Source organism: Carcharodon carcharias, chromosome 16 (genome assembly GCF_017639515.1).
Source record: "Carcharodon carcharias isolate sCarCar2 chromosome 16, sCarCar2.pri, whole genome shotgun sequence".
NCBI lineage: Eukaryota > Metazoa > Chordata > Chondrichthyes > Lamniformes > Lamnidae > Carcharodon > Carcharodon carcharias.
In genome coordinates, this window is record NC_054482.1 from 9,378,413 (window position 1) to 9,402,988 (window position 24,576).

Genomic DNA, 24,576 nt, shown 5'->3' on the forward strand with positions numbered 1-24,576 from the left:
CCTCAAAATCTCTTTCCTCAAACCTCGGAAGAGCTTGCACAAATTTAAACATCTCCTCACTGGGTTTTAGGTTAACAACTTTTTCATCATCAGAACTACCCCAAGCATCTGGTGTCTCTTTTTCAAAGTCCAGCTTTTCAAGTCAGTACTCTCTGTCGCTTTCCTTCTCTCGTTCCTCCATTGTTAACTTTTCCCTCTGGAGATCAAGTTTTTGTATTTCCATTTATTTTTGAAATAATCACTCTTTTTCTTTTGCCTCCAATTCCAGTTTTTTTTTTTCAGTTTCTTTGCTTGTTCAAATTCAAGCTTCTTCATTTCTAACTGAAGTCTCATTACCTCCAGCCGTAACTCACTAGTGTCAAGTATCACTTCCAACTTTAAATGTTGTGCTTTCACTTCAACTATGTCTGCTATCTTTGCCCCCACAGATAACCTCAACTGCAACTTATCCGCCAACTCTGTTAACTTACCCTTAGATACTTTTTGTAACCCAATCAAAGTTATATCTTCTACTTCCAAAAAGGTTTTAGCCATGGATACAGCCATTTTTGCAGTCTCAGCGCTTTAAAAGGACCCTCACACTAACTCCAGAATTCAAAGTGCTTCTCATACTTGTAACCTTAAGATTCACCAACTCCAAACCAATCAAGGAATTTCAAATATCCCGCAAAGAGCCCGCAATTTGCTATGACGCAGTAAATGGTGTGTGCCAGGCAGTTCAAATCCACAAGGGGAACTTGATCATGTGGTCACAATGGTTTTGCAATTTGTATTTTAGTTTGAGATACGTGCCCTGAAATCAGTAGTAATAAGTTCACCAAGGTGTTAGAGATTTTTTTTTTAGAAAATGAAATTAAACATTAATTAACAAAAAAAGATTTCAAACACATACATAGGTCTACAAATTGCTGCTATAATATCTCCTTAAACGCCTAATTAATTTGGCTTCCAGTTACATCTCCATTAAGGCAAAGGTTAAAAAAAAAGATTTAGACAGATCCAGGCAAGTCAACACAATACCCTGCACAGTAGAATTCAAAGTGGCTTTTCCTGGCTTCAGTTTCTGTAAACAATAAGCTTAATGTACAAATACTGGAGGCTTTTCACACTTATGGTGGATCTTACAATGCCTTCCCTAACACATATCTTCAATCACCTTTATACATGTTTCTCCCTTTTAATGTAAATCCCATTGTTCCCATATGTCTTCAGAACTTTACCTTTCTCATAATATAGATCTTCTCATGATGCTAATATTATCACCAAACAAACATACATACTGCTTGGCCTAACTTCTCTGGCTAGGTATAACATCCTACCATATCTTTGAAATTCAAACTACCTTGATTTACCTAAAAATACAAATTCTCCTTACCTCACATTCTAAAGCGTCAATCATGTTTATGTATTTAGCATTTCAAACCTAGCTTCTTTTGATGAGTCAAACCCTCCAGATCAACTACCTCCAATTCAACTAAATCCACCCTCTCCTCCACACACACACACACAAACTAGCCAAATCCCACTATTAACCTACTTTGACAATAAATTACAATAATATTATGAGAATAATTATACTTCTGAGACACATATTGATAGAGTATATAAGCAGCAGGGCTACTGGACATTATATTTAGTGGGTTGCACTTCAGTCAGAGAGGTTACCAGTTGGCTTCCTTTGTTATGACAAGAGGCAAAGGCCAGATTTTAACCAATTTTAGGGCTGTTATGAAAGCAAAGGCTGAACTTGAAGAATGCTGCACTGAAATCTCTGTAGTAAGAACTTTACATCCTTTCACCATGCAGTGAATTGAGCATTCTTCAATTGGAATTTCTAGCTTTGAGCTTCAGTGATGTCAACAAGCTGTCCAAGCAGCCAATCACATTAAAGAGTTCTCACAGACAGCAAACGAGGAAATTAAAGGCACTAAAGTCAAATCAGTTTTTTTAAAAATTATATAGAACGAATTGAATATTGGCACATATACAAGGCGTGAAAGAAGAAGCTGAAATATCAATTTTACACAATTGCGTTTAGAAAGTATGGTAATTAATCTAAGGGAGACACGACAAACATAACATTATTTTCTCAACAATAGTTATTATTTCAGATCTCAGTTACTGGATTATCGATAGAACAACAGCTGGGTCGTTCGTGCTTGTGAGGGCTGCTTTAAGCAACCGTTCAGCAAAACCGCGGTTGTCAGGAATATTTTGGCTCTTTAGCGGATGAATAACAGATTGAAATCCTTTCGGGGAGGGCTGATTCCCGTCACTGAGAGTTTTTCAGTACGATGTTTTCATATAATCTCATTGCCCAGAAATAGATACAACACAGAAACAGGACACTCGGCCCAACTTGTCAGTACTGGTAGGCACCTTCCACCCCTCTTCCTCTAACCCGTTCCCCAATCATGGGTTTCGGATGTTACTCGGTGTGCAAGGTACCCACCTTCCATTCTTCTTTCTCAATCCTCAACGCAACTCTTCCTTCTTCGGTGACCACTTTCTCTTTAAGCCTGGCCAGATTTATTCGGTCCTGCCACACCGTCGTTATCCTGAACAGAGGCGAAATGATCGAGAAGCCGGCATTTTCAGCAATCGCTTCAGCACGAAAAAGAATTTTGACCGTAAACCCGCAGCAGCTCCCAGCACTCACCCCCCCAGCGCCTTCCGGTTGGACCGCTCTTTCTCCCTCTCCCGGTCCTCGTTCAGCCTCCGAATCCTCTCTTCCCAGCGCGCTTTAACCGTGCCAACCGAGCCGGCACAGACCGCCACCCCAGCCATGGTTTCAGGCGGAGCCCCAGGGTCCCCGCGTTGGACCCAGGCAAATTGCAGGGCGGAGGGAGGCTGCGAACAGCCCCGGAGGTCAATACAATCGCCAGAGGGCGGCAGGGGAGAGTCACCCAGAGTCAAGGCAGGAATGCACCAAACTCTTATTTTAGACCCGCAGCTTGAGTCCTCGGTTGGAAACGGCACCGTTGGGGGTTGGGTTGGGGGGGGGTGGGTGGTGGGGGGGAGGTCAAGCAGCTCAATCCTGAAGCCGGTTCCTCTCTCCCGACTGCTGTGTACAACTGAGGAACCAACCATTCGATTTTTATCGCTCTGCCAATCTGTCCGCTCGCTCCCGACCAACTTGTGTGTAAGCCGAGTGGACTTTAGCAAAGGGCGCAGACACCGATCTCAGTCATGGTCAGACCCGTCGTGTCTGAGACACTAGCCGGCGCCTGAGTCATCCGGGGTGAAGCTCCCAGAGGGACCTATTTGTTCTTCATTGGAACGACTCTACGTGATGGTCCGGGGAGAAATCTGATATCAGTCTAAATTTAACCAATGACCTAAGTAATGAGACGCCGACCGGCCACACGCCTCTTGAAGCCAGAGTTTGGCATGACACACGCGGCGAGCCAAGGGCATGTTACTGATCACTGATATTTTTTTTTGCGGTTTTCTCTGTATTCAACAGGATGTTTAGGGTCAATTTTTCCACTGATCTTCTTCTCCACTTACACATTGAAAATAAAACCCTAATTAAGCACACATTTATCATGCGCCTTTCTCCACCTCATGACTCTTTTAAGTATTTTTGAAGTATAGTCACTCTGTAATGTAAGAAAACCCCTCCGTTCTTAAATTGTTAGAAAAACTGACTCTAAATGTCCTTAAAATGCCTTTTTAAAAGCAGAAGTTAATCCGTCTTAGGAAATACAATTGAAAATTAAATTGTTGGTTTGTGGATATGTGGTCAGTCAGGTCAGTGGGGTGAGGTCTACTACTGGTGTCATTATAGCCCAGTGCTACCTATCACAGTGGTCGAGTTGGCGACCACCAAAGTGGAAGACGATGGCGAACCGCCACTGAAAACAGCCAAGGAAACGGTTCGGGGTGGCGTCAGCACAAATAAACACCCAACGGGAGATCCAGTCAAAAGGTGGACGCTGCCCCGCTCAGCAAGGGAGGTGAGGAGGGAGGTTTCCCTAGTCACCATCCAGCGAAATCCTCATACATAAAAGCTGGTCAGTATGAAAAGAATGGGAACATAGAATATACGAACAATGAATAGGAAAGGAAAGCTAGAGTGGAAAAAGGATAAATTAAACATCCTAGACTCATGTGAAATATGCTGGACAGGAGAAGGCGACTTTGTGAGTGATGAAGTGAGAATGATATACTCAGAAGGAGAAGAAAAGGAAGGGGGAGTAACAGTAATGCTGGACAAGGAAGCTGCCAACTCTGTGAGTGAAGTGAAATGCAGTCAACATGACGGATGCCAGTGAAACTGAAGGAGCAACCAATGGACATTACCATCATTCAAGTATAAAAGCCCACAAGTGAACATCCAGATGAGCAAGTTGGTGAAATGTATGATAGAATTGAAAAACTAATCGAACAGGAGAATGGGAAGAGCTATGTGATTGTTATGGGGGATTGGAACAGTATTGTTGGAGAAGGAAGGGGTGACAAAGAAGTAAAACCACTTGTAAAAAGAAATGACCAGGCTAAAAACTTGTAGATTTTTGCAGAAGAGCAGGATTCACTGTAACAAATGGAATCATAAAAAGAAGACAGTGTAAATGGACAATGTTTGATGATACGGGAAGATTTCAACTCGTCCATATATAATCGTGAGACAAAGATACAGGAGCAGCTCAACCAGGAGTTGATGCAAACTTAGACCGTAATCATGTGAACCAGTATTCTGGCTGAAGAAGGTCCAAGGTGCAAGTCCCAGAAAATGATGGAACCTAGAGAAGTTGATAGAAATAAATGAAGAATTTGCAAATGAAGCACTAGCTCAAAAAAGCAAGGATACCAACAACATGAAAGATGAATGGAATCAGATTAAAGAACCTGTCAAGGAAGGAGGGGCAAGCAGCAGAGGGTTTTTAAGGGGGAAAAGGATCAAGAAACTATGAGTTATGACTGCAATGTTGCAAAAGATGGATGAATGGAGAAAATGGAAGAATATCAATACTGAAGAAGGCAAGAGATACAGACACTTGAATAACGAGCTCAGAAGAGAAACAAAAAAAAAGCATAAGAACAATGGTTCAAAGATCAGTTTGATATTCTTGAAAAATTGGATCAGCTAGGAAGGGTAGACCTTATGTATGCAAAAGCAAAGGAAATTAGTGGCACTCAGTGTAAAGGACTGAAACTGGCAGCAGTAGAGAATAAGAAAGATGTTTTATTAACAAACCCTGATAAAATAAAAGATGGAAGGAGCATATTGAAGAACCAAATGCAAAAATTTAAAGATCTGAAATGATTGAGCTAGAAGAAGAGACCAGAAATGTTAAAGAGTGAGATAAGAGCAGCAATAAATTAGATTTTAAAAAACTGGAAAGTGGCTGGATTAGATGAAATACCTGCAGTCTTATTTAAAACATGGGAAGGAATGTAACATCTGTGTTTACTAAGCTATACAAAGATATTTATCAGGAGAATGGCCAGAGAACTCCATGCAGACAATAATGATCACCTTAAGAAAGAATACCAAAGGTATGCCAATGTTCTGATTTATGTACAGTTAGTCTGATTTCCATATATTGTAGATCGTGTTGAGAATTGTAACAACGTGGGTGGATGAGAAGGTGCAGGACCATATTGGAGATGACCAGTTTGGATTGCAGGGAAGAAGAGGGACTAGAGAAGCAATCAGCATTATAAGCTTAATACTTGAATGCAGTTTAGATTTGAACAGGAAATATAAGTTTGTTTTGCAGATTTTGAAAAAGCATTTGATCCGGTTGCCTGGATTAAGCTCTGGACAGTGCTGAAAGATATTGGAATAGGCTGGAGAGATAGATGACTCATAAGAAATATGTACATGGGACAAACAGCAACAGTGAGAGTAGCTAATGTGGAGTTGAAACCATGTGTAATTGGAAGAGGAGCTCAACAAGGGTGTTGTTTATCACCAAGGCTCTTCAGTATCTATGCGGAAGCAATGATTAAAGGAGCATTTGAATCTGAGGTTACAATTGGGGAAGTTGGGGGGAAATTATAACATCAGTTAGATTTACAGATGACAAAGCACAAGTTCCATTGCACAAGTCCCCGACTCAACACTGAGTTCAAAAATTTTAGATCCCATATTTTGGACAGCAGCTGTTGATGTTTCTCCTATTCCCATTTACACCTCTTCTAGCTTTTGTTTCCTTTCTTGTTCCATTGCCATCCCCTTTTGCCTTGCACCACCATCACTGTAGTCATTTAACTCTCCTGCTTTCTACCCTATCATAGGCCTTCCCTTCTGTTCTTTCCTTCCCTTCCCTTCCCTTCCCCCACCCTCCCATATGACTTTGTCTCTTCTATTCCAGCCCTACAACCTCCTGAGATCTCTGCACTCCTCCGATTCTGGTCTTTGCACGTCCCCAATGTTAACGGCTTCGCTATGGGTGGTTGTACCTTCAACAGTATAGGTTCTCAGCTCCAAAATTTCCTCCTAGACCTCTTCACCTCCCTAACTCCCTCTTTTCCTTTAATGCATCCCTTAAAACCTACCTGTTCTAATACCCCTATATGGCTAGGCATCATATTTTGTTTGATAATGCTCCTGTTAATTGCCTTAGGACATTTTACTATGTTATTCATAAATGCAAGTTGTTGGTCATTGCACCCTTTTCCTTCTAAGTGTTTGCAGTCATTAGTTCGGGAGGTGCTGTAGAAGAACATTTTGGCCTGTTTCTGCAGCTCATCCTGTAGATAGTTCACTCTGTAGTGACGGTATGCTGGTGATGAAGGGTGTAAATTTTTTAACAAAGAAAATGATTGGGAAACAAAAACAGAAAATGCTGGAAAACCTCAGCAGGTTGAGCAGCATCTGTGGAGAGAGAAACAGGGTTAATGTTTCAAGTCCGTAGGACCCTTCTTCAGATCTGAAGAGAAGTGCAAACGTGAAGAAATTTATACTGGTTAAGGGGGATGGGGTAGGTGGAGCTGGATAGAAGGCCAGCGATAGGTGGGAACAAAGGAGGGATTGACAAAGATGTCATGAACTGAAGGACAAAGGGAGTGTTGATGGTAGCGGTTAGTGCTAAAAAAGGTGCTAATAGCGGCATAACGGTAAGAAAGCAGAATGTGATTATAGTAAACAAGGGCAGCATTGTGTGAAAGAACAACATGGAACAAGTAACATATGGCCCTGTAGGGGATGGGCCGCGGAAAGGGGGCAGTGGTGGGGACAAAAGGATAGAAAATTGGATAAAAAGGGGATAAAACCACAGAGAAATGAATAAAAATAAGTGGAAAAAAATAAAAATTAATGTAGAAAAATGGGGATTAAAAAAGGTGAGGATGGAGGAGAGAGTTCATGATCTGAAGTTTTTGAACTCAATGTTAAGTCCAGAAGGCTGTAAGGTGCCTAATCGGAAGATGAGGTGCTGTTCCTCCAGTTTGCGTTGGGTTCACTGGAACATTGCAGCAGGCCAAGGACAGACATGTGGGCACGAGAGCAGGATAATATGTTGAAATGGCAAACAACAGGGAGGACTGGGTCATGCTTGCAGACAGACCGAAGGTGTTCCACAAAGCAGTCACCCAGTCTGTGTTTGGTCTCTCCAATGTAGAGAAAACTGCATTGGATGCAGTAGACCAAATTGGAGGAGGTGCAAGTGAAGTGCTGCTTCACCTGAAATGAGTGTTTGGGGCGCTGGACGTTGAGGAGAGAGGAGGTAAAGGGGCAGGTGTTGCACCTTCTGAGATTGCATGGGAAGGTACCATGGGAGGCGGTTGAGGTGTTGGGGGCGATGGGGGAGTGTCCTGTAGTCAAGATAAGAAGAAATAAGTTGTGTGAGGCAGAAACAGATTAACACGATTGGTCTACTGGGACAGTCCTGTTTGTGGATTTTGGAGAGGAGGCAAAAGCGGGCTGTCCAAAGATTGGGAGACTGAGGTTGGAAGCTGTGGAGGAAAGGTCTCCAGAGGGGATGAAGTCAGTGACAGTCCTGGAAACAATGGCTTGATGTTTGGTGATGGGGTCATGGTCCACATCTACGATTCCTCTGAGTTTTCCAGCATTTTCTGTTTTTGTTTCAGATTTCCAGCATCCGCAGTATTTTGCTTTTATCTAAATGATTGGGAAAGTTGTTTCTTGAATTTAAACAGTAATAGTCAAATCCATCAGGAAAAATACAGGAATTTATTTATTGACTTATTGTTTTGACTGGAAACATTGCTATTTAGTTGTAACATTGGTTAGGTGTTCATATTGGGCCATAAGAGAAAGTCAGGGTTTGAAAAAAGTTCATTGAAGTAAAACGTTAACTGTTTATCCTCCACAGATGCTGCCTGACTTGCTCCCACATTTTATATTTTTATTTAAACCTGTTTTGTTTACAGTCTGTGAATGGTTCAGCTAACACAGCTTTTGAACTGATTAAAGGCATTTCTAAGTGACTCAGTGCAAGATCAGAGTGTATGAGTGTGAATGTCGGCTAAGAATATAATCAGAATCCACTGTTGTTCCTTTTATTACTCATTACTTAGCCTCAGCATGAACCCAGAGGACACCCAAAGGGAGGTAACTCTCAGGAGGCTCTACACCACAATATGAGGGAGCATACTACAGAAAAGAATGGGAATAAATTGGAGGGTTACTTAGAACACTCAACAGGTCAGGCAGCATCTGTGGAGAGAAAAACTGAGATAAGTTTTCAGATCAATGACATTCTATCAGAAAAAGTTAGATATGTAACAGGTTTTAAGCAAGTACAGAGTCAGTGAAAGGGGGGAGGGAAGGGAAAAGAACAAACTGGAAGGTCTGTGATAGGATTGAATGCAGGACAGATTAAATCACAATGGTGGAAGGCAAAAGTGAATGGCATTGGGTCAAGTAAAGAAACAAAGGATGCGTCTAAAGGAGGTGTTAATGGAAGAATGACAAACATCTGCCATCTGAAAGTATGAAAAAGCAATCAAATAAAGAGAAAGGAAACAAAATGAAGGCAGGGATTATGACCTGAAATTGATGAACTCAATATTAAATTCAGCTGGCTGTAAAGCGCCCAGTCAAAAAATGAGGTGCTGTTTCTCAAACTTCTATTGAGTTTCATTGGAACACTGCAGGAGGCCAAGGACAGAGACGTCAACATGAGAGCAAGATGGAGAATTAAAATGACAGGCAAAGGAAAACTCAGTGTCATGTTTGTGGACTGAATGGAGGTATTCCACAAAGTGATCATCCAATCTGCATTTGACCTCTAGTGTAGAGGAGACCACATTGTGAACCATGAAGACAGTATACTAAATTGAAAGAAGTGCAGGTGAACTACTGTTGTACCTGCAAGGCATGTTTTGGGCATTGAATGGTCAGAAGAGATTAAGTAAAAGGGCAGGTGATGCCTCCTGTGTTTGCATAGAAAGATGCCATGGAAAGGGGGTGGGGGATTGGAGGAGTGGGCCAGAGTTTTGCAGAGGGAGCTCTCCCTTCAGGACTGAATAGGGTGGGGATGGTGTGTTTGGTGGTGGCATCAGATTGGAGGTGGCAAGAGGATAATCCACTGAATGTGGAGGATGACAGAGTGGAAGACGAAGACAAGGGAACCCTCTCAGTTCTAGGAGGGAGGAGCAGGGATGACATGTAAGGGTCAGGATTGGAACATAGCCAAGGGTTTTGTAAACTATGACTGGGGCGATGGGAGTAACCTCCTCTGAGGAAAAATGTAGACAGTCCGAAGTGCTGGTAGGGAAGGTCACATGGTCAGAACGGATGAAACAATGATGGAGAAACTGGGAGAATGGAATAGAGTCCTTACAGGAAGCAGGGTGTGAGGAAGTGTGGTCTGGGTAGCTGTGGGAGCCAGTGGGCTTGTAGTGAATAAAAGAATGGAGATAGGTAGGGAAGAGTTGGAGATGACCTGTTGTCTAATGACGCCTGAGGGTAAAGTTTATGTGTGAACATTAGTTGAATGGAGGGTCTGATCCTGCTTTGATGTTACATGGTCGTACTCATTAGACTCACACAGGTATAACCAGACTGAACAGCTACAGGAGGATGTTTAGTGCCCGTGGATGTCATCCGAGGGCGAGTCATAGCGGTTAGGAAAGATTACTGGAGGGAAGATGAAATGGAAGAAACTAAATGCAAACACACCTAAAAAAATTGAAAATTGGAGGTGGTTTGACATTGGCGCTACCTGTCCAGAATCTACTGTACTTTAATGATAAATATTTTAACCCCATGTGCACAGTTCTCAGGCTGTGTCTGCCTCGGTGCTGAAACTCGTTAACCGTTAAAAGGTCGCTGACATATTGCCCTCCTATAAATGTTGTATAACGTCGCTCACTAATGTGCAAATCTCTCATTTGGTTAAGCATATACATTAAAAATGTTCAAACCTTGGAAGTATTGAACATTTGCCAGTTTTCTTGCTGATAGTGAGTGGCTGCTTCAAATAAACCCGCTTCAAAAACGCAACAATCTCAACCTGAGCGCAGTTGGGAAGAAATCTGACTTCAAAAAGAAAGTGGGTCAGAAACAATGGTTTAAGAATTTTATTTTAACATGCGATGTGCCTGGCGGAGAGACCGAGAGACAACCAACCGCAAGTAACCAGGCATACAGAGAGAATTAATAAAACGAAACGGAACTTGTGAATAATACAGTACTTTATGCAGAAAAACTGTAAGAACCACCTAAATCATTGATTGATTAATTTCTAATTTGATTTTTTTTAACTTTAAAACAGTATAATTTCCCTTTAAGGTACAGGAACATTAAATGGTTTTTCCATTAAAAAAAAAACCCCCAAATACCTTTAGTTAAAATATCGTAAAAAATTAAATAATTAACTTTAGCAAATCGGAGGGTCAGTATCTCGGGAGCTCCTGACTGGCCTGTACTTCAATACCAAACCATGTTCTCTTGATCGCTGAACGTCACCGAGAGAACAGTGACTGCTGAGAACTGGGGACTGAAGCTCGGCTACCAGTGGAACAGCGAGTAGCAAGGGGCCTGATCAGCGCTCAAGGGGCCGGGACAAGGACCCCCGGACAGTAGCTAAGGAGCTATACAGAGGCTGTCCTCAGGGAGAGGCATGGGGGACCGCGGCTTTAGGGGCCGGGGGGGAGCTCTGAGGTTGGATACCCCCCCTCCCCCGAGAGGAAGAGGAGAAAGCGAATAATAAATCAATCTTGAGAAAAGCGCCTAATCCACACCGGTGTCGCTACATGGTGCACGGCGCAGGACTCGGGACTCCCGGGTTTACCGAGCGAGGGTTAAAAGCCCCTTTGGCGTTAAGCGAACCCGTTGGACCAGTGAAAGGAGCTGCAAGGTTCAGGTGAATTAAACTTTTTTTTAAACTGCGGGTAATAAACAAAATGGGAACAAATCGAACGGAACATCGCAGGAAATGCTCGAGGGCTTGGGATTTTAACGGCGACCGGCTTTAGCGAAAGTAACATACAAAAAAAAAATATCGCGGGCTTTAAATGACAAAGTCAAGAAGAAAACAAACTTTGGGAATCGAAATCTTTTTTTTTTAAAAGCTCCTGGAATGGCGGAAATCTGCAACCAAACGCGGGAAGTTTCTCTCTGGCCCTAAGGTTAATTCAGTTTTCAGATGCTAGGAATTTTTTTTTTAACGTGGTGGGTTTTTGTTCAGGGAGATAAAAACAAAAAAAAAAACTGCGGATGCTGGAAATCCAAAACAAAAACAGGATTTACCTGGAAAAACTCAGCAGGTCTGGCAGCATCGGCGGGGAAGAAAAAGAGCTGACGCTTCGAGTCCTCATGACCCTTCGACCGAACTTGAGTTCGAGTCCAAGAGAGGGGACCCCTGTTGCCTTTTTTTTATTAATTTACTCCTGATACACAGCAAACACCAGACAGAGAGCGAAGAGCGAACGGTTCCGGAAGCAAAACTCCGCGTACGTGTCCGCGGCCGGACTCCAGACCGCTCGGCTGGAACAAGACAGGTCCGAGGCTCTGGTCGCCCCTAAGACCAGGTAGCAGACGATCTTGTACCTCTGGTAGCCCAGCGCCTTCACCGCCGCCTTCACGCACTCGGCCAGCTCCAGGGCGGCCAGAGCCGAGCCCTGCGGCTGGTACACGGCCTCCTTCAGCCTGCCCTCCAGCACGGTGCCGATCGTAGCCCGAGCCTCCTCGGCCGAGAAGGCCCTGGCGGGTCGGGGTTCATAGATGCGGCCGGCGGGGCCGGAATCGCTGGCGCCGGGGTTCCAGCGCTGGCTCTGAGCCGCCGCCCCACCCCCGTCAACCTTCTCCCGCTTCTTCGCCTTGCCCCTTTTGACCGGGGCCCGGCCCCGCTGCCGCTGGACCTCGCTGACCGCTCCGGCCGAAGCCCACCCTTCAGGGACGTGACCGCTCCGGAGCTTGGGGAAAGGGACTGCTTCAAAACCGCTGCGTTCCTTCAGTCGCTCAGCCGCCCTTGAGCCGCAGCTGCTGTTCATTGTTACACCCCTGCCCCTCCCCCCAAAAAAAAGGGGGGGGTGGGGTGGGGTGGGGAGGGGGGCAATTGTCCTGGAGACCGGGGCTTTTTTTTTGGGGGGGGGGGGAGTTGGTTATCTGAGATGATCCATGTTCCCCCAGAGCCGTTTACCTTCACCCACCGGGGATGGACTTAACCCTTTTGTAAATGTCCGCAGGCTCGGCTGGTGCTTGTCCAGAGCAGCTGGGAGTCCCTCGCCGGGCAGCCGTGAGACAACCGGCCACTTGGGAAGTTGGGAAGGAGGGTTATTTGAACTCAGTCTTTATTTAGGAGGAGTGCCTGACCAGAGGGGCTGGCTGGCCCGCCTGTGTGGGCGGGTTCAGAAGACGAACTGAACGTTTTGCACCTCAGATCACAGGGGGGACCGACTCCTGGCGGCGCATTGGGCTGAAGTCACTTGTTTGAGCCCAAACGTTAGCCCATTTTGTTGACAACACGGTTAGTGCCGGTGCAAAAAGTAGAGAATCAATTTCAAACGGAACTATATACCAAAATTATTAGATTACTACTGTATTTCACTGTTAGGCAGGGCGAATGTATATTTACTTAACTGCGCAGATCACCCATGGAACAAAAACTAACCGTTGAATTGAAAACAAACCCTATTTGAGCGGGTTCTATTGATGCAAGTAACTAATACTGAATTGAAGGGTACGAAAGCAAAAAAAAAATGCAGATGCTGGAAGTAACCAGCAAGTCAGGCAGCATCTGTGAAGAGAGAAATCGATTTAGAGTTTCAGGTCTAAAGTTTCAAGTTCCAATGCTGTTCCTCAGTGTAACGACCTCGTGTTCCTATCCTGTATCCATTGCCATCATATAGGTCCTTTAAATAGTTGTTTAAAAATTCCCGCTCAGGCATCCGCTCCTGAAAGACTATTCATAAAAGGCTTTTTACTCTTTGCCCAACTATCATTACAGGATTCATCATTGAGTGCTGGTGGGGACTGGGGTGTTTTGTTGACCCCTTTAATCACATTTTGATTTAAAGTTTGTAAGGTTCCTTTAAACTTTGTTCTTGGTTTTACAGCTGAACTGAATTAGGGGCTGTGCCTGATTTATCCCAATTTTGTTGATTTGGTTTAATTGGTTTCACCTGAAAAATTATTGCGTGCTGGTTGTGTCAGTTGACTATTAGATCACAGGCGGCATCACCGAATCTGACCCAGTCCTAACCTGAATACCACACATACACAGTTCTGGCAGAGGGTTATTGGGTAGTAATAAAGAGCAAGCTGAGGTCAATTGCAACATCCGCGCTAACCCCTGGTTTCAACATCATGAACATACGTTATACCAGTAACTTGCTGCTGCTGTCTGTCATTGGGCAGGGTCACATGAAGAACCGTCACTTGCTTGAACTGTCACATATTTAACAGTACCCCTACAGAAGCTAATGCCTTTCTGGCAGGGCACAAAGAAAATTAGCTGAAAAGAAAAGAATTGAGGGGTTATTTAACAAACTAACAGCTTTTCCTTCTAACTGTGTCGCTGGCCTGCAGTCATGGACCTTTACCGTGTAACATGTGCCAGGCAATGATCATCTCCAACAAGAGAGAATCTAACCATCTCCCATTGACATTCAATGGCATTCCCATTGCTGAATGCCCCTCTATCAACATCCTGGGGGTTACCATTAACCAGAAACTGAACTGGACTAGCCATTTAAATACTGTGGCTACAAGAGCAGATCAGAGGCTGGGAATTCTGTGGAGAGTAACTCACCTCCTGACTCCCTAAAGCCTGTCCACCATCTACACGGGACAAGTCAGGAGTGTGATGTAATACACTTGCCTGGATGAGTGCAGCTCCAGTAACACTCAAGGAGCTTGATACCATCCAAGACAAAGCAGCCCACTTGATTGGTACCCCATCCACCACCTTCCACATTCTCTCCCTCCACCACCAATGCACAGTGACAGCAGTCTACAAGATGCATTGCAGAAACTCATCAAGGCCCATTCAACAGTACCTTCCGAACTCGTGACATCTACCATCTAGAAGGACAAGGGCGACAGACACATGGGAACACCACCACCTGGAAGTTCCCCTCCAAGCCACTCACCATCCTGACTTGGAAATAAATCACCGTTCCTTCACTGTCGCTGGGTCAAAATCCTGGAAGTCGCTTCCTAACAGCACTGTGGGTGTACCTACACCACACGGACTGCAGTGATTCAAGAAGGCAGCACATCATAACCTCAAGGGTAATTAGGAATGGGCAATAAATGCTGGCCTAGTCAATGGTGCCCACATCCCATGAATGAATAAAAAATAATCTAAGTTCCTTTGTTATGAAAAAAAAAGCCAGTATGTCAGTTTTTGTATGCAAGTGAAGTATCTATTGGAACAAAGGTGAATAAAATACATCTCCCACATACCTTCTCAGTATGTTTATTTCATTCGCTCCACCACCCAACACAATGTTACTCTATACTTGTAAACATGCTTTTTGCCAGAGGCCTTACAGGTGGGAAACATGGGCAACTACCCAGAATGCCATGGTCAGGCGAGGGTGGGAAGTTGCTGAATGAAACAGATGACATGGTGGGAAGCCCTGAGTATTATTTAAAACAAAATTGCTTTCAGTATTGTTTTTACTCAGATCATAAGTAGCAGCGTGTGCAATGGGTCTGCAGTCAGATTGAGCAGGATCTCTCCCTACTCCCAAACCCTTCATTAGAAAGTTCGAAGAGTGGGCAGTGCAGAATGGACTCACTTTCTCATCTAGAGGAGCCCGATTAGAGGAGTGTTGAAAGTGGCACCAAGATCGCCAAGTATACCCGCAGTTACCAAGGTTGGTGATGGGTGCAAGGTGAGTTCAGGCCAGCTTCTAAATAAACCGAACAGTTTATAAAATAAATAAAAGCTCTTTTTAATGCACAGGCTTTTATTGAGCTTTGTTCAAGAGATGGGATTTAAAAAATATATATATGGCAGTTGAGAGTGAGCCATTTTGTTTGGTAATGGACGTTTGTTAAAATCATAGAACTTGCAACACAGGAGGCCATTCAGCCCAACACTTCTGTGCTGGCTCTTTGAAATAGCAATCTTGCTTTGTCCACATCACCGCTTATTGTCTAACCCTGTAAGTTCCTCATTTTCAACTCCATTTTAAAGTTATTTATGGAATCAGCTTCCACCACATTTTCAGCATGCCCAATAAACCTCCAACTTTCTACTTATCACTCCTTTAGGTCTTTTGCCAATGTCTATATTGTGACTTTAAATTGGCTACTGGATGGATGGAACCAGTCAGTCCTGATGAAACAGAATGCCCAAATCTATGATATAGACCTGTGGCACTACATAACTAGAGTTCATGTTTTGATATCCAACTCAATTTCAGAAAAAAATATGCAAAGCTATGGACAACTATAGCAAGTAGCAGCTTGCTCTTTTGAGAAGCACTTTCAAATCGGGATGAGGTAAACATGAATCTCATTCAGTCAGCTGCAAGCCTTATGTAAAACTGCAAAGATTGGCTAAAACTAGCCAGGGGGAATATCCAATTTTAGCAGATCTTGCAAATTCATTGATCTTGGCTTTTCCTAGCAATTTTAAATTTGCAGTTGGTTGTGGGATAGTCATGAGTTTCACCAACAAACAGTTCAAGTTGTTTAGCTCTGGTACTTGAAAGGTAGCCATTGTCATGAACACTAAATTTTGCAAGATGATAAAGCTTTAAAATGTCCCTTTAAATTCCAAATGAAGGCAAATTCTGGAAAGAGGGTAATGCGAATTCCTGATAAACACCTCAGTTCTGGAAATGCCCATGTGACTTCAGGTTGCCATGGGGAGAGCAACTCAAATAAAAACCCATTGAAGTGTGGGGTGCCAATTTTTACACTTTTCACAGGCAGGAGAAGAATTTGAATTCTTCCCAGGAACAGGTGTTGGGCTATTCTGTAAGGAATGATGGGGATGTAGAAGTAAAGCTCTTTATGGGGAAAACAGTTTTATCAGAGCTGATTGGGGAGGTTGGGGCTGTTTTCCTTGATAAATAGAAGGCCGAGAGGAAATTTGATAAGAGTATTCAAAATGAGTGGTCTGGACAGAGTAGATAGGGAGAAACTGTTCCCACTCGTGAAAGGATCAAGAACGACAGAGTACAGGTTTAAAGCAATTGGTAAAAGAAGCAAAAGCGACATGCGGTTAAACTTTTTCATGCAGTGAATGGTTAAGGTCTGGAATGGAGTGCCTGAGTGTGGTGGAGGCTTGTTCAACTGAGGCATTTAAACAGGAATTAGACTGTTATTTGAAAAGGAAGAATGAAGAGGATTATGGGGAGGAGGCTGGGAAATGGCACTAGGTGCAGACACAATGGTCCAAAAGGCCTACTGTGCTGTTACAATTGTGTATGTGTATGTGAGATTAAACCATTTAAAGGGCTGAGATACAGTAATCTGTGAAATTCTGTATTGACAGTACTGTTGTAACCTGAGAGAGAGAGGGGGATTCGTTGAGGTGTACCTTGCTGCTGGTAATCAAATCTGGGAAAACAATTGCTGAAGGGAGCTGGAATCTTCAACCTGGTGTGACAGGGAGAGTGACTGGAGAGCTGGAAGTGACTTTGGGACAGTTTCTTTAATGCTCCATGTCTGCCAGAAGTGTGCCATTGAGTAAAAGCATTTCATAAGACATATTTCAGCTGTGTTCATTAATAAATCCACACATATCTTTTTCTTTAATTTAATGCATTAGTTGCCTGTTAATTAATGTTGATTTTTAGCTTGTTTGTAACAGTAAAAGTCTTAAAAAGTGAAATCGTGTCTATCTGTTCTTTCTTAGTTGTTGGAAACATGTTTTCTAAGAAGTTATTGGTCTCTACGGGGATCATTACACCATTCACACATATTAGATTTTCCTGTGGGCTTCAGGTTGCCAAAGCATTGGGTCTCAAGCTAGTACTTACTGGCACCAAGATTGGCAATACAATCTTCTGAAAGGCAGCCTCCTAATTGGCTGCCTCTGTGCACACCATTCTATTAAAGCCAATGGGTGGGGGAAGTGATGCTGTAAGCCCAGAGGGCCAGCAGGCCTGGAGCCTTGGCAGCCTCACTGGGAGAAATGGGCAGTGCTGAGGCAGGAAGGAGACTGCTAGGACACCGCCCCTTGGAGACATGGATCTCATTCAGAAGTAGGGCTGAAGCTGTTAGGCGCTTCAGAGTGGAAGGGAAACCTCCCCAGAGGAACTGTTTGAGGCTCCTGAGGCGGCTTTTATCCCCATGGCACCCTGGCCTGCCACAGGATGCTGCGTCCATAGGGCTGGTTATTTCCATACGTGGTGGGACGCAGGACAATCCATCACCAACATAATGCTGGTTAGGCCAGAAATAAAAAAAAAGTCCCTTAATGTGGCTTTAGCCTTCTTAATTTGGCTTCCCACCTTCATGGAGCAGGCAGCCCACCCTGGGAAATTTCTCTGGTGGTGGGAATGTCAAAGACCTGACCCATGTGGCCTCTGCCCTCTTCATGTGCCCACCCCCCCACCCCCCCCCCCCCCCCCCCCCCCCCCCGTCTTCCCAGCCTACCGTAATGGGCTGGGAAAATTCAGCCCATTCTGCCTATAAGGTTGCAATTTCTTAGAACAAAATAAACTGCTGGTAACTCTCAGAAGGTCAGTCAATATCTGTGGAAAGCAGACAAGTTGATATTTTAGGTATAGACCCTTTGTTAGATCACCATTGTTTAAAAGCCTGGCTATTAATGTACAAGGAGATTAGTACTTATCATTTATGATTGCTGATCCACCGCTAGTTATGATCTAATCTACAAATATTCAGCCAGGGTAGGATTGCCAGCGCACTGCTGAAATAAATACCTTTATTAACTTGCCATTCTTGCTACTTCTAGCGAGACCATTAAATGGTCAGAAGCAAACAAATGTCATGATAGGAGCCCAGTATTATGTAAACCTTTCCATCACAGACATTAGCCCAAAATATAACTAAATTTTAAGTATTACACTATTGGAGAACAGCCATAATTGAGTTTAAGGTTTACAACAAACTTTGAGAAAGCTTGAGAAAAAGCTTTAATTTAATAATCTTATTTTGCCTTTATTCTTGTAAATTTATCACTGAGGTGTACAGTTTGTCAGTATTATTTATCAATTTGTTGGGGAGAGATCAGGAGCTTACAGCATGTACTTTACCAGTAAAACCCTAGACTGCTTTATGTGAACGGTCAGGCTTTGGCTGATAGTGAGTATAAAGTTAGCCAGCGGAAGCTTATCTTTTTGTGTTGGACATGAGAAAGTATCTGACATAACAGCACTTGTCTAGCTACCTGTCATGGCATGACGAGAACTCAACATTTTGATCTCCAGACTCAGACTTGTTTCTCAATTGCAAATATTTTGGATTTCAGGGGGAGAAAAGATGTTTAAAACTGAAGGGTTGTTGTTCAAATGGAGCACTTAAGACTTGGCCAATAGGTGACTAAATTATAGCTGGAAAACAGGATTTCTATAGATATTTGTAACTTCCATATTTTATCACACATCCTAAATTGGAACTTCCAAGCACATACCCATATATTTTTCCTCAACATACCTTCCAAATAATCTTATTTTTCAGTTAACAGCAACTTTCATTGATCAAGATAAAAACATCCACTCAGATCACTTAACTATTCTATGCGCAAACATGCATTAGTTCTTTAAGAAACAATTACTAATGGACAAGCTGATCATCCAGCCAATGGTCTTGCTCAGAGTTAACTGAGCACTTGAAAGTGGCCAAAGACTAAACCAAGCTGAAAAGTTCAATGAAGTGGCAGCATGTTAGCACATAGGCGAAAACTACTTCTTGTCATTTCTGATCTCCCACAGGAACAGCAATAGGCCATTCAGCCCCTCAAGCCTGCCAGGCCATTCCGATCAATCAAGGCTAAGCTGTGCCTCAACTCTATTTACCTGCCTTTTCTCCAGATCCTATTATGCCCTTACCTAACAACCATCTATCCATTTCGGTCTTGAAAGCTCCAATCATAAAAACATTTGAGGCCATAGAGCAAATTCCTGTGGGCCACCACTTAAGTGCCATGATTCCTTTCTAGATTTTCCCACAGTCTCCAATGTTTTGTGACCCATTACATTCTGCCTGTTGCTCTCTTTCCCAATGTAATAAATATGGAGGGTGCAGGACGGGTTTCTTGTAAGAAACAGTAAACTTTAACAACAGACTTCAGAGGAGAGATACATGGTTGTTCCAAGACCAAGGTTAGAAGAACCGCCCCCAAGATTCCCCATGCTTAGACCTGATTGGTCTACATGGTCACATGATCTGCATAACAGTAAGAAATGGTTTAACTTAAAATCATTACATTCCTCCCCCTTTACTTTTGTTTTACCCTCTTATTTATAAAACATCTTAACCCACATTATATATAATTATATACAGTTCATGCCATTATAAATTTAGTCATTGAGGTTTTTGGATTCAGGTAGAGCAACACAACTCTACAGCTTGAGGTTCTTCCATTAAATTGTCTTGCACAGGAACTGCAGCTTCGGAGACATCACTAGACACTGGCAGTTCAGAATTATTTACTTTAGTGGAGACATCTGATATGTCTATTCTTTGTCAGTCTGGCACTTCAGGTGTTGAAGTTTCAACTTCAATTTCAGGTGGATTAACTGGTTGTTGGAGGGTTTCTCAACTTCTGAGATGATCCATGTGTTTCCTAACAATCCTGTTTTCTACTTCTGCCTGATAAGATAATGGTCCTGTTTCGGAGACAATTGGACCAGGGACCCATCTTGGTCCAGTTTGCAAATTTTGTACAAAAACTCCCTTCCCCAACAGTAAACTCTCGATCTTTACCATAAACGTCATGATTCACATCCTGACTCCCCTCATTTCTCTCCACCTTCCTCTCTAAATTAGGGAATACTAGACTTAATCATGTACAAAGTCAGTGCTTCATTAACAATTCTGAAGGTGTTAAACCAGTGGTCACATGAGGAGTTGTGCGATAGCTGAACCGGAATCTTGAAATTGATGTTCCTAATGTTTCTTCTAATAGTTTCTTCACACCTATTTTACAGGTTTGTACTGCTCATTTTGCCAATCCATTCAATGAGGGATGGTACAGTGCTATTCTGACATGTTTAATCAATCCCATTTAGGTTCACGAATCTTTGAAATTCAGTGCTAGCGAAAGCCGTGCCATTGTCTGACACAATAACCTCAGGTAAACCATGAGCACAAACTCTAGCATAGTTTTTCAACGGTTGCAGATGAAGTGGCTGATCTTACTTCAAACACGTCCATCCATTTGGAATGTATGTTGATAATCACAAAAAACACGTTGCCTAGGAATGGGTCAACTAGGCCACTCCCATGGATGCAATGGAGCTGATTCAGGCAACTTCTGCTGTTGCTGACACTGGAGACAATGTTTCACCATTTTTTCTATATCACTGTCTATACCTGGCCACCAGATATAGCTTCGTGAGAGCATCTTCATTTTTGAAATTCGAGGATGCGCACTATGAATTTCTTCCAACAATGATTCTCTTCCTTGGACAGGGACAACTACCCTTGCTCCCCATAAGATACCATCTTGACAACTCAGTTCAAATCAATGTACAAAGAATGGTTTTAATTCTTCAGGAACTTCTGCATTTGACCACCCTTGTAACATTTGATCACAGACTCTCACTAAAATTGGATCTCGATTTGTCCAATTCTTCATCTGTCTTGCACAGACTGATGAGGAGCCCAGGAAATTTAATGCACTAATGTTTAAGTACTACCTCTTGAGGTGCTGGTACATGTGTAATATTATCAGGCAAAGGGAGATGACTGAGGGCTTCTGCATTAGCTACATGCACACCCGGACTGTGCATGAATGTGTACTGGTATGCCAACAAGATTAAAGCCCATCTTTAAATTCTAGCAGAAGCTATTGGGACTGTCTTATCCTCACTAAACAATCCTAAATGGTTTGTGATCTGACACTATGGTGAAGTGTGGACCGTGTAAACATTGATGGAACTTCTTTACTCCATATACTATAGATAAGTCCTATTTTTCAATTTGCGAGTATCCTTTCTCGCCTACAGAGAGGATTCTGGATACTTATCCTACTGGCTTATCAGCTTTGGTTTCTGTTTTATCTTTTTGTGTTTGCCACAAAGTTTTGCCTCATCCTTCATTCTGATTTCAGTCGGCCACATTTCTCTCTGGTGAAATCTTAACTTGGTTCACATCTTGGAAAGTTCCATGACTTTTCCTTCTAATGTCTCTTTTGTCTCCATCAACTGATTGTTCAGTTCTTCTGTCTTTTGTTTGTATCTTTTGGCTTCCTCTTTGTTGGGGATTTCCTTCCAACTGTTTCTTCACAATGGCACTGTATTCATTTCGCTTTTCATGATTTTCCCAGGGAACCAACTCTGACCTGAGGAATCCTCGCTTCCTGTGAAGAATCTTCGGTTCTATCTCATTCCAAAAGACACCATCATATTCCCTTCTCAGCCCAGGATTTCTTCTTGCCCTGATCTGAAAAATTTCTGACCAAATTACTTTGATTTCCTTCAACCAATCACAGCCCAGAAGGCTAGGTCCTTCTCCTGTTACAACAATTATTGGCAACTGAGCTGTCTGTTGCCTATAGGATACAGGTACAGAGGCAATGCCTTTCACCTGTATTGCTTCTCCTGTATATGTTTTTAACTGAGCAGCAGTTTTCTCCAAACTCAATGGCTGTGTACCTTCTCTGAGATATTTTAAGATGCATTCTCCCACCACTGTGGTCGATTCTCCAGTGTTCACCTTCATGAGCAGAGGCTTTCCATTTATTTGAAATGTAACTGATTGGTTCAGTATTCCTGGCCTTCAGTTTGCAAAGGGAATAAACGTCAGCTTCAGTAACTTCCGGCTCTTCTATATTGTGCACGTCATTTAACTTGACTTGCTGTCTGAATGGCTGCCTTGATTGAGTTCTGCACTGTTAAACAACATGCTCTTTTTTGTGACAGTAGTGGCATTCTGCCTCTTTAAACCTATAGACTTCAGGTGCATGATTTCCCCCACAATGGTAACACATCAACTTCTGGGTTACTGGTGAGCTGCTTCCAGCATTTCTTTTCATTTTTCTAGGAGTAGAGACCGTGTCCCACTTCACTGTAGCCTCCCTGATCTTTGCGCCATGCCTGGCAGCAGGTTGGTGCCCTAGCTGCAAAACAAGGCCATGTTGCACACACTGCAAGTCCCTCTTCAGCTTTCTCCATTGCTAGCGCTATCTCCATGGCGCGCTTCAGATCTATCTCAACTTCTGCAAGCAAATGGTGTTGAATGGCATCATCGTTCATGCCACAAACTCAACAATCTCACAACATGCCTTTTAAAGTATGACTTAAGTCACAATGTTCCATTAACTTCGCAATGTACATTGCAATTGATTCACTGGGGGCCCTTACTCAAGAATTAAACTTGAATCTTTGCATGATCACAGAGGGTTTAGGCTGAAAATGTTCTTTCATGAGGTTGACTAACTCAGTGAAAGATCTGGAATTTGCTGTTTTCAGAGGTGTCAAGCTACAGATTAGGTTATAGGTTTTGCTCCTGCACTTAGGATTGTCTTCTGTTTCTCCTCCACCATTATTTTCTTAGCCACAAAGTAGAACCCTGATTGCTCAATGTAGTGACTCCAGTCCTTGACAGATGAGTCGCAAGGGGCAATTCTACCAAAGTAAGGTATTGCTGGTGAATAGCACAGTTAACGTTTCGAGTCTGAATGACCCTTCAACAGAACTAAGTAAAAATAGAAGAGAGGTGAAATATAAGCTGGTTTAAGGAGGGGTGGGAGGGTGGGGGGGGGGGGGGGTGGCGGGTGGGACAAGTAGAGCTGGATAGAGGGCCAGTGATGGGTGGAGAAACCAAAAGATGTCAGAGACAAAAGGACAAAGAGGTGCTGAAGGTGGTGATATTACCTAAGGAACATGCTAATTAAGGGTAGAAAGCAGGACAAGCAAGGTACAGATAGCCCTAGTGGGGGTGGGGTGGGTTGAAGGAATCAAAAAAGGTTAAAAGGTAGAGATAAAACAATGGATGGAAATACATTTAAAAATAATGGAAATAGGTGGGAAAAGGAAAATCTATATCAATTACTGGGAAAAAAAGGGGGGGGGGGGGTGGAATTGGAAAGGGGGTGGGGATGGAGGAGAGCATTCATGATCTAAAATTGTTGAACTCAATATTCAGTCCGGAAGGCTGTAAAGTGCCTAGTCGGAAGATGAGGTGCTGTTCCTCCAGTTTGCGTTGAGCTTCACTGGAACAATGCAGCAGGCCAAGGATGGACATGTGGGCATGAGAGCAGGGTGGAATGTTGAAATGGCAAATGACCGGGAGGTCTGGGTCATGCTTGCGGACAGACCGCAGGTGTTCTGCAAAGCAGTCACCCAGTCTGTGTTTGGTCTCTCCAATGTAGAGGAAATCACATTGGGAGCAACGAATGCAGTAGACTAAATTGAGGGAAGCGCAGTTGAAATGCTGCTTCACTTGAAAGGAGTGTTTGGGCCCTTGGACATTGAGGAGAGGGGAAGTAAAGGAGCAGGTGTTGCACCTTCTGCAGTTGCATGGGAAGGTGCCTTGGGAGGGGGTTGAGGTGTAGTGGGTGATGGAGGAGTGGACCAGGGTGTCCCGGAGGGAACGATCCCTGTGGAATGCTGCCAGGGGGGTGAAGGGAAGATGTGTAAGGTGGTGGCATCATGCTGGAGTTGGCGGAAATGGCGGAGGATAATCCTTTGAATGCGGAGGCTGGTGGGTTGATAATTGCGGACAAAGGGGACCCTATCATGTTTCTGGGAGGGAGAAGAAGGTGTGAGGGCGGATGCACGGGAGATGGGCCGGACACAGTTGAGGGCCCTGTCAATCACCATGGGTGGAAAACCTCGGTTAAGGAAGAAGGAGGACATGTCAGGGGAACTGTTTTTGAAAGTGGCATCATCAGAACAGATGCGACAGAGGCGAAGGAACTGAGAGAATGGGATGGAGTCCTTACAGGAAGCGGGGTGTGAGGAGCTGTAGTCGAGGTAGCTGTGGGAGTCGGTTGGCTTGTAATGGATATTGGTGGACGGTCTATCACTAGAAATTGAGACAGAGAGGTCAAGGAAGGGAAG

At 43.5% G+C, this 24,576-nt stretch overlaps 2 protein-coding genes and 1 long non-coding RNA gene across 4 annotated transcripts in view; 1 reads left to right on the plus strand and 2 right to left on the minus strand.

Moving 5' to 3' along the window:
* Window positions 1–2,986, minus strand: part of lrrc39 (leucine rich repeat containing 39) — a 31,653-nt gene extending 28,667 nt beyond the window's left edge. For both annotated transcript variants that reach the window (XM_041207671.1, XM_041207672.1), the window contains exons 1-2: window positions 2,660–2,986; window positions 2,453–2,558 (exon numbers count right to left, since the gene is read on the minus strand). In XM_041207671.1, the coding sequence (XP_041063605.1) occupies window positions 2,453–2,558; window positions 2,660–2,787 (234 nt within the window). In that variant the 5' untranslated portion in view covers window positions 2,788–2,986. The remainder of the gene's footprint in view (window positions 1–2,452; window positions 2,559–2,659) is intronic.
* An 8,213-nt stretch (window positions 2,987–11,199) lies between these two features.
* LOC121288872 lies at window positions 11,200–17,213 on the plus strand. Its single transcript, XR_005945467.1, has 2 exons — window positions 11,200–11,282; window positions 16,875–17,213. It is a non-coding gene; the product is annotated as an uncharacterized LOC121288872 (long non-coding RNA).
* On the minus strand, window positions 11,705–12,699 carry LOC121288869 (dynein light chain Tctex-type 5-A). Its single transcript, XM_041207674.1, has one exon. The coding sequence runs from the start codon at window positions 12,409–12,411 to the stop codon at window positions 11,803–11,805; it is 609 nt and encodes a 202-aa protein (XP_041063608.1). The 5' UTR covers window positions 12,412–12,699; the 3' UTR covers window positions 11,705–11,802.
* Window positions 17,214–24,576: the final 7,363 nt, after the last annotated feature.

Coding starts and splice junctions, on each gene's coding strand:
- LOC121288869 (XM_041207674.1), bottom strand. CDS start 12,411: ATGAACAGCAGCTGCGGCTCAAGGGCGGCTGAGCGACTGAAGGAACGC.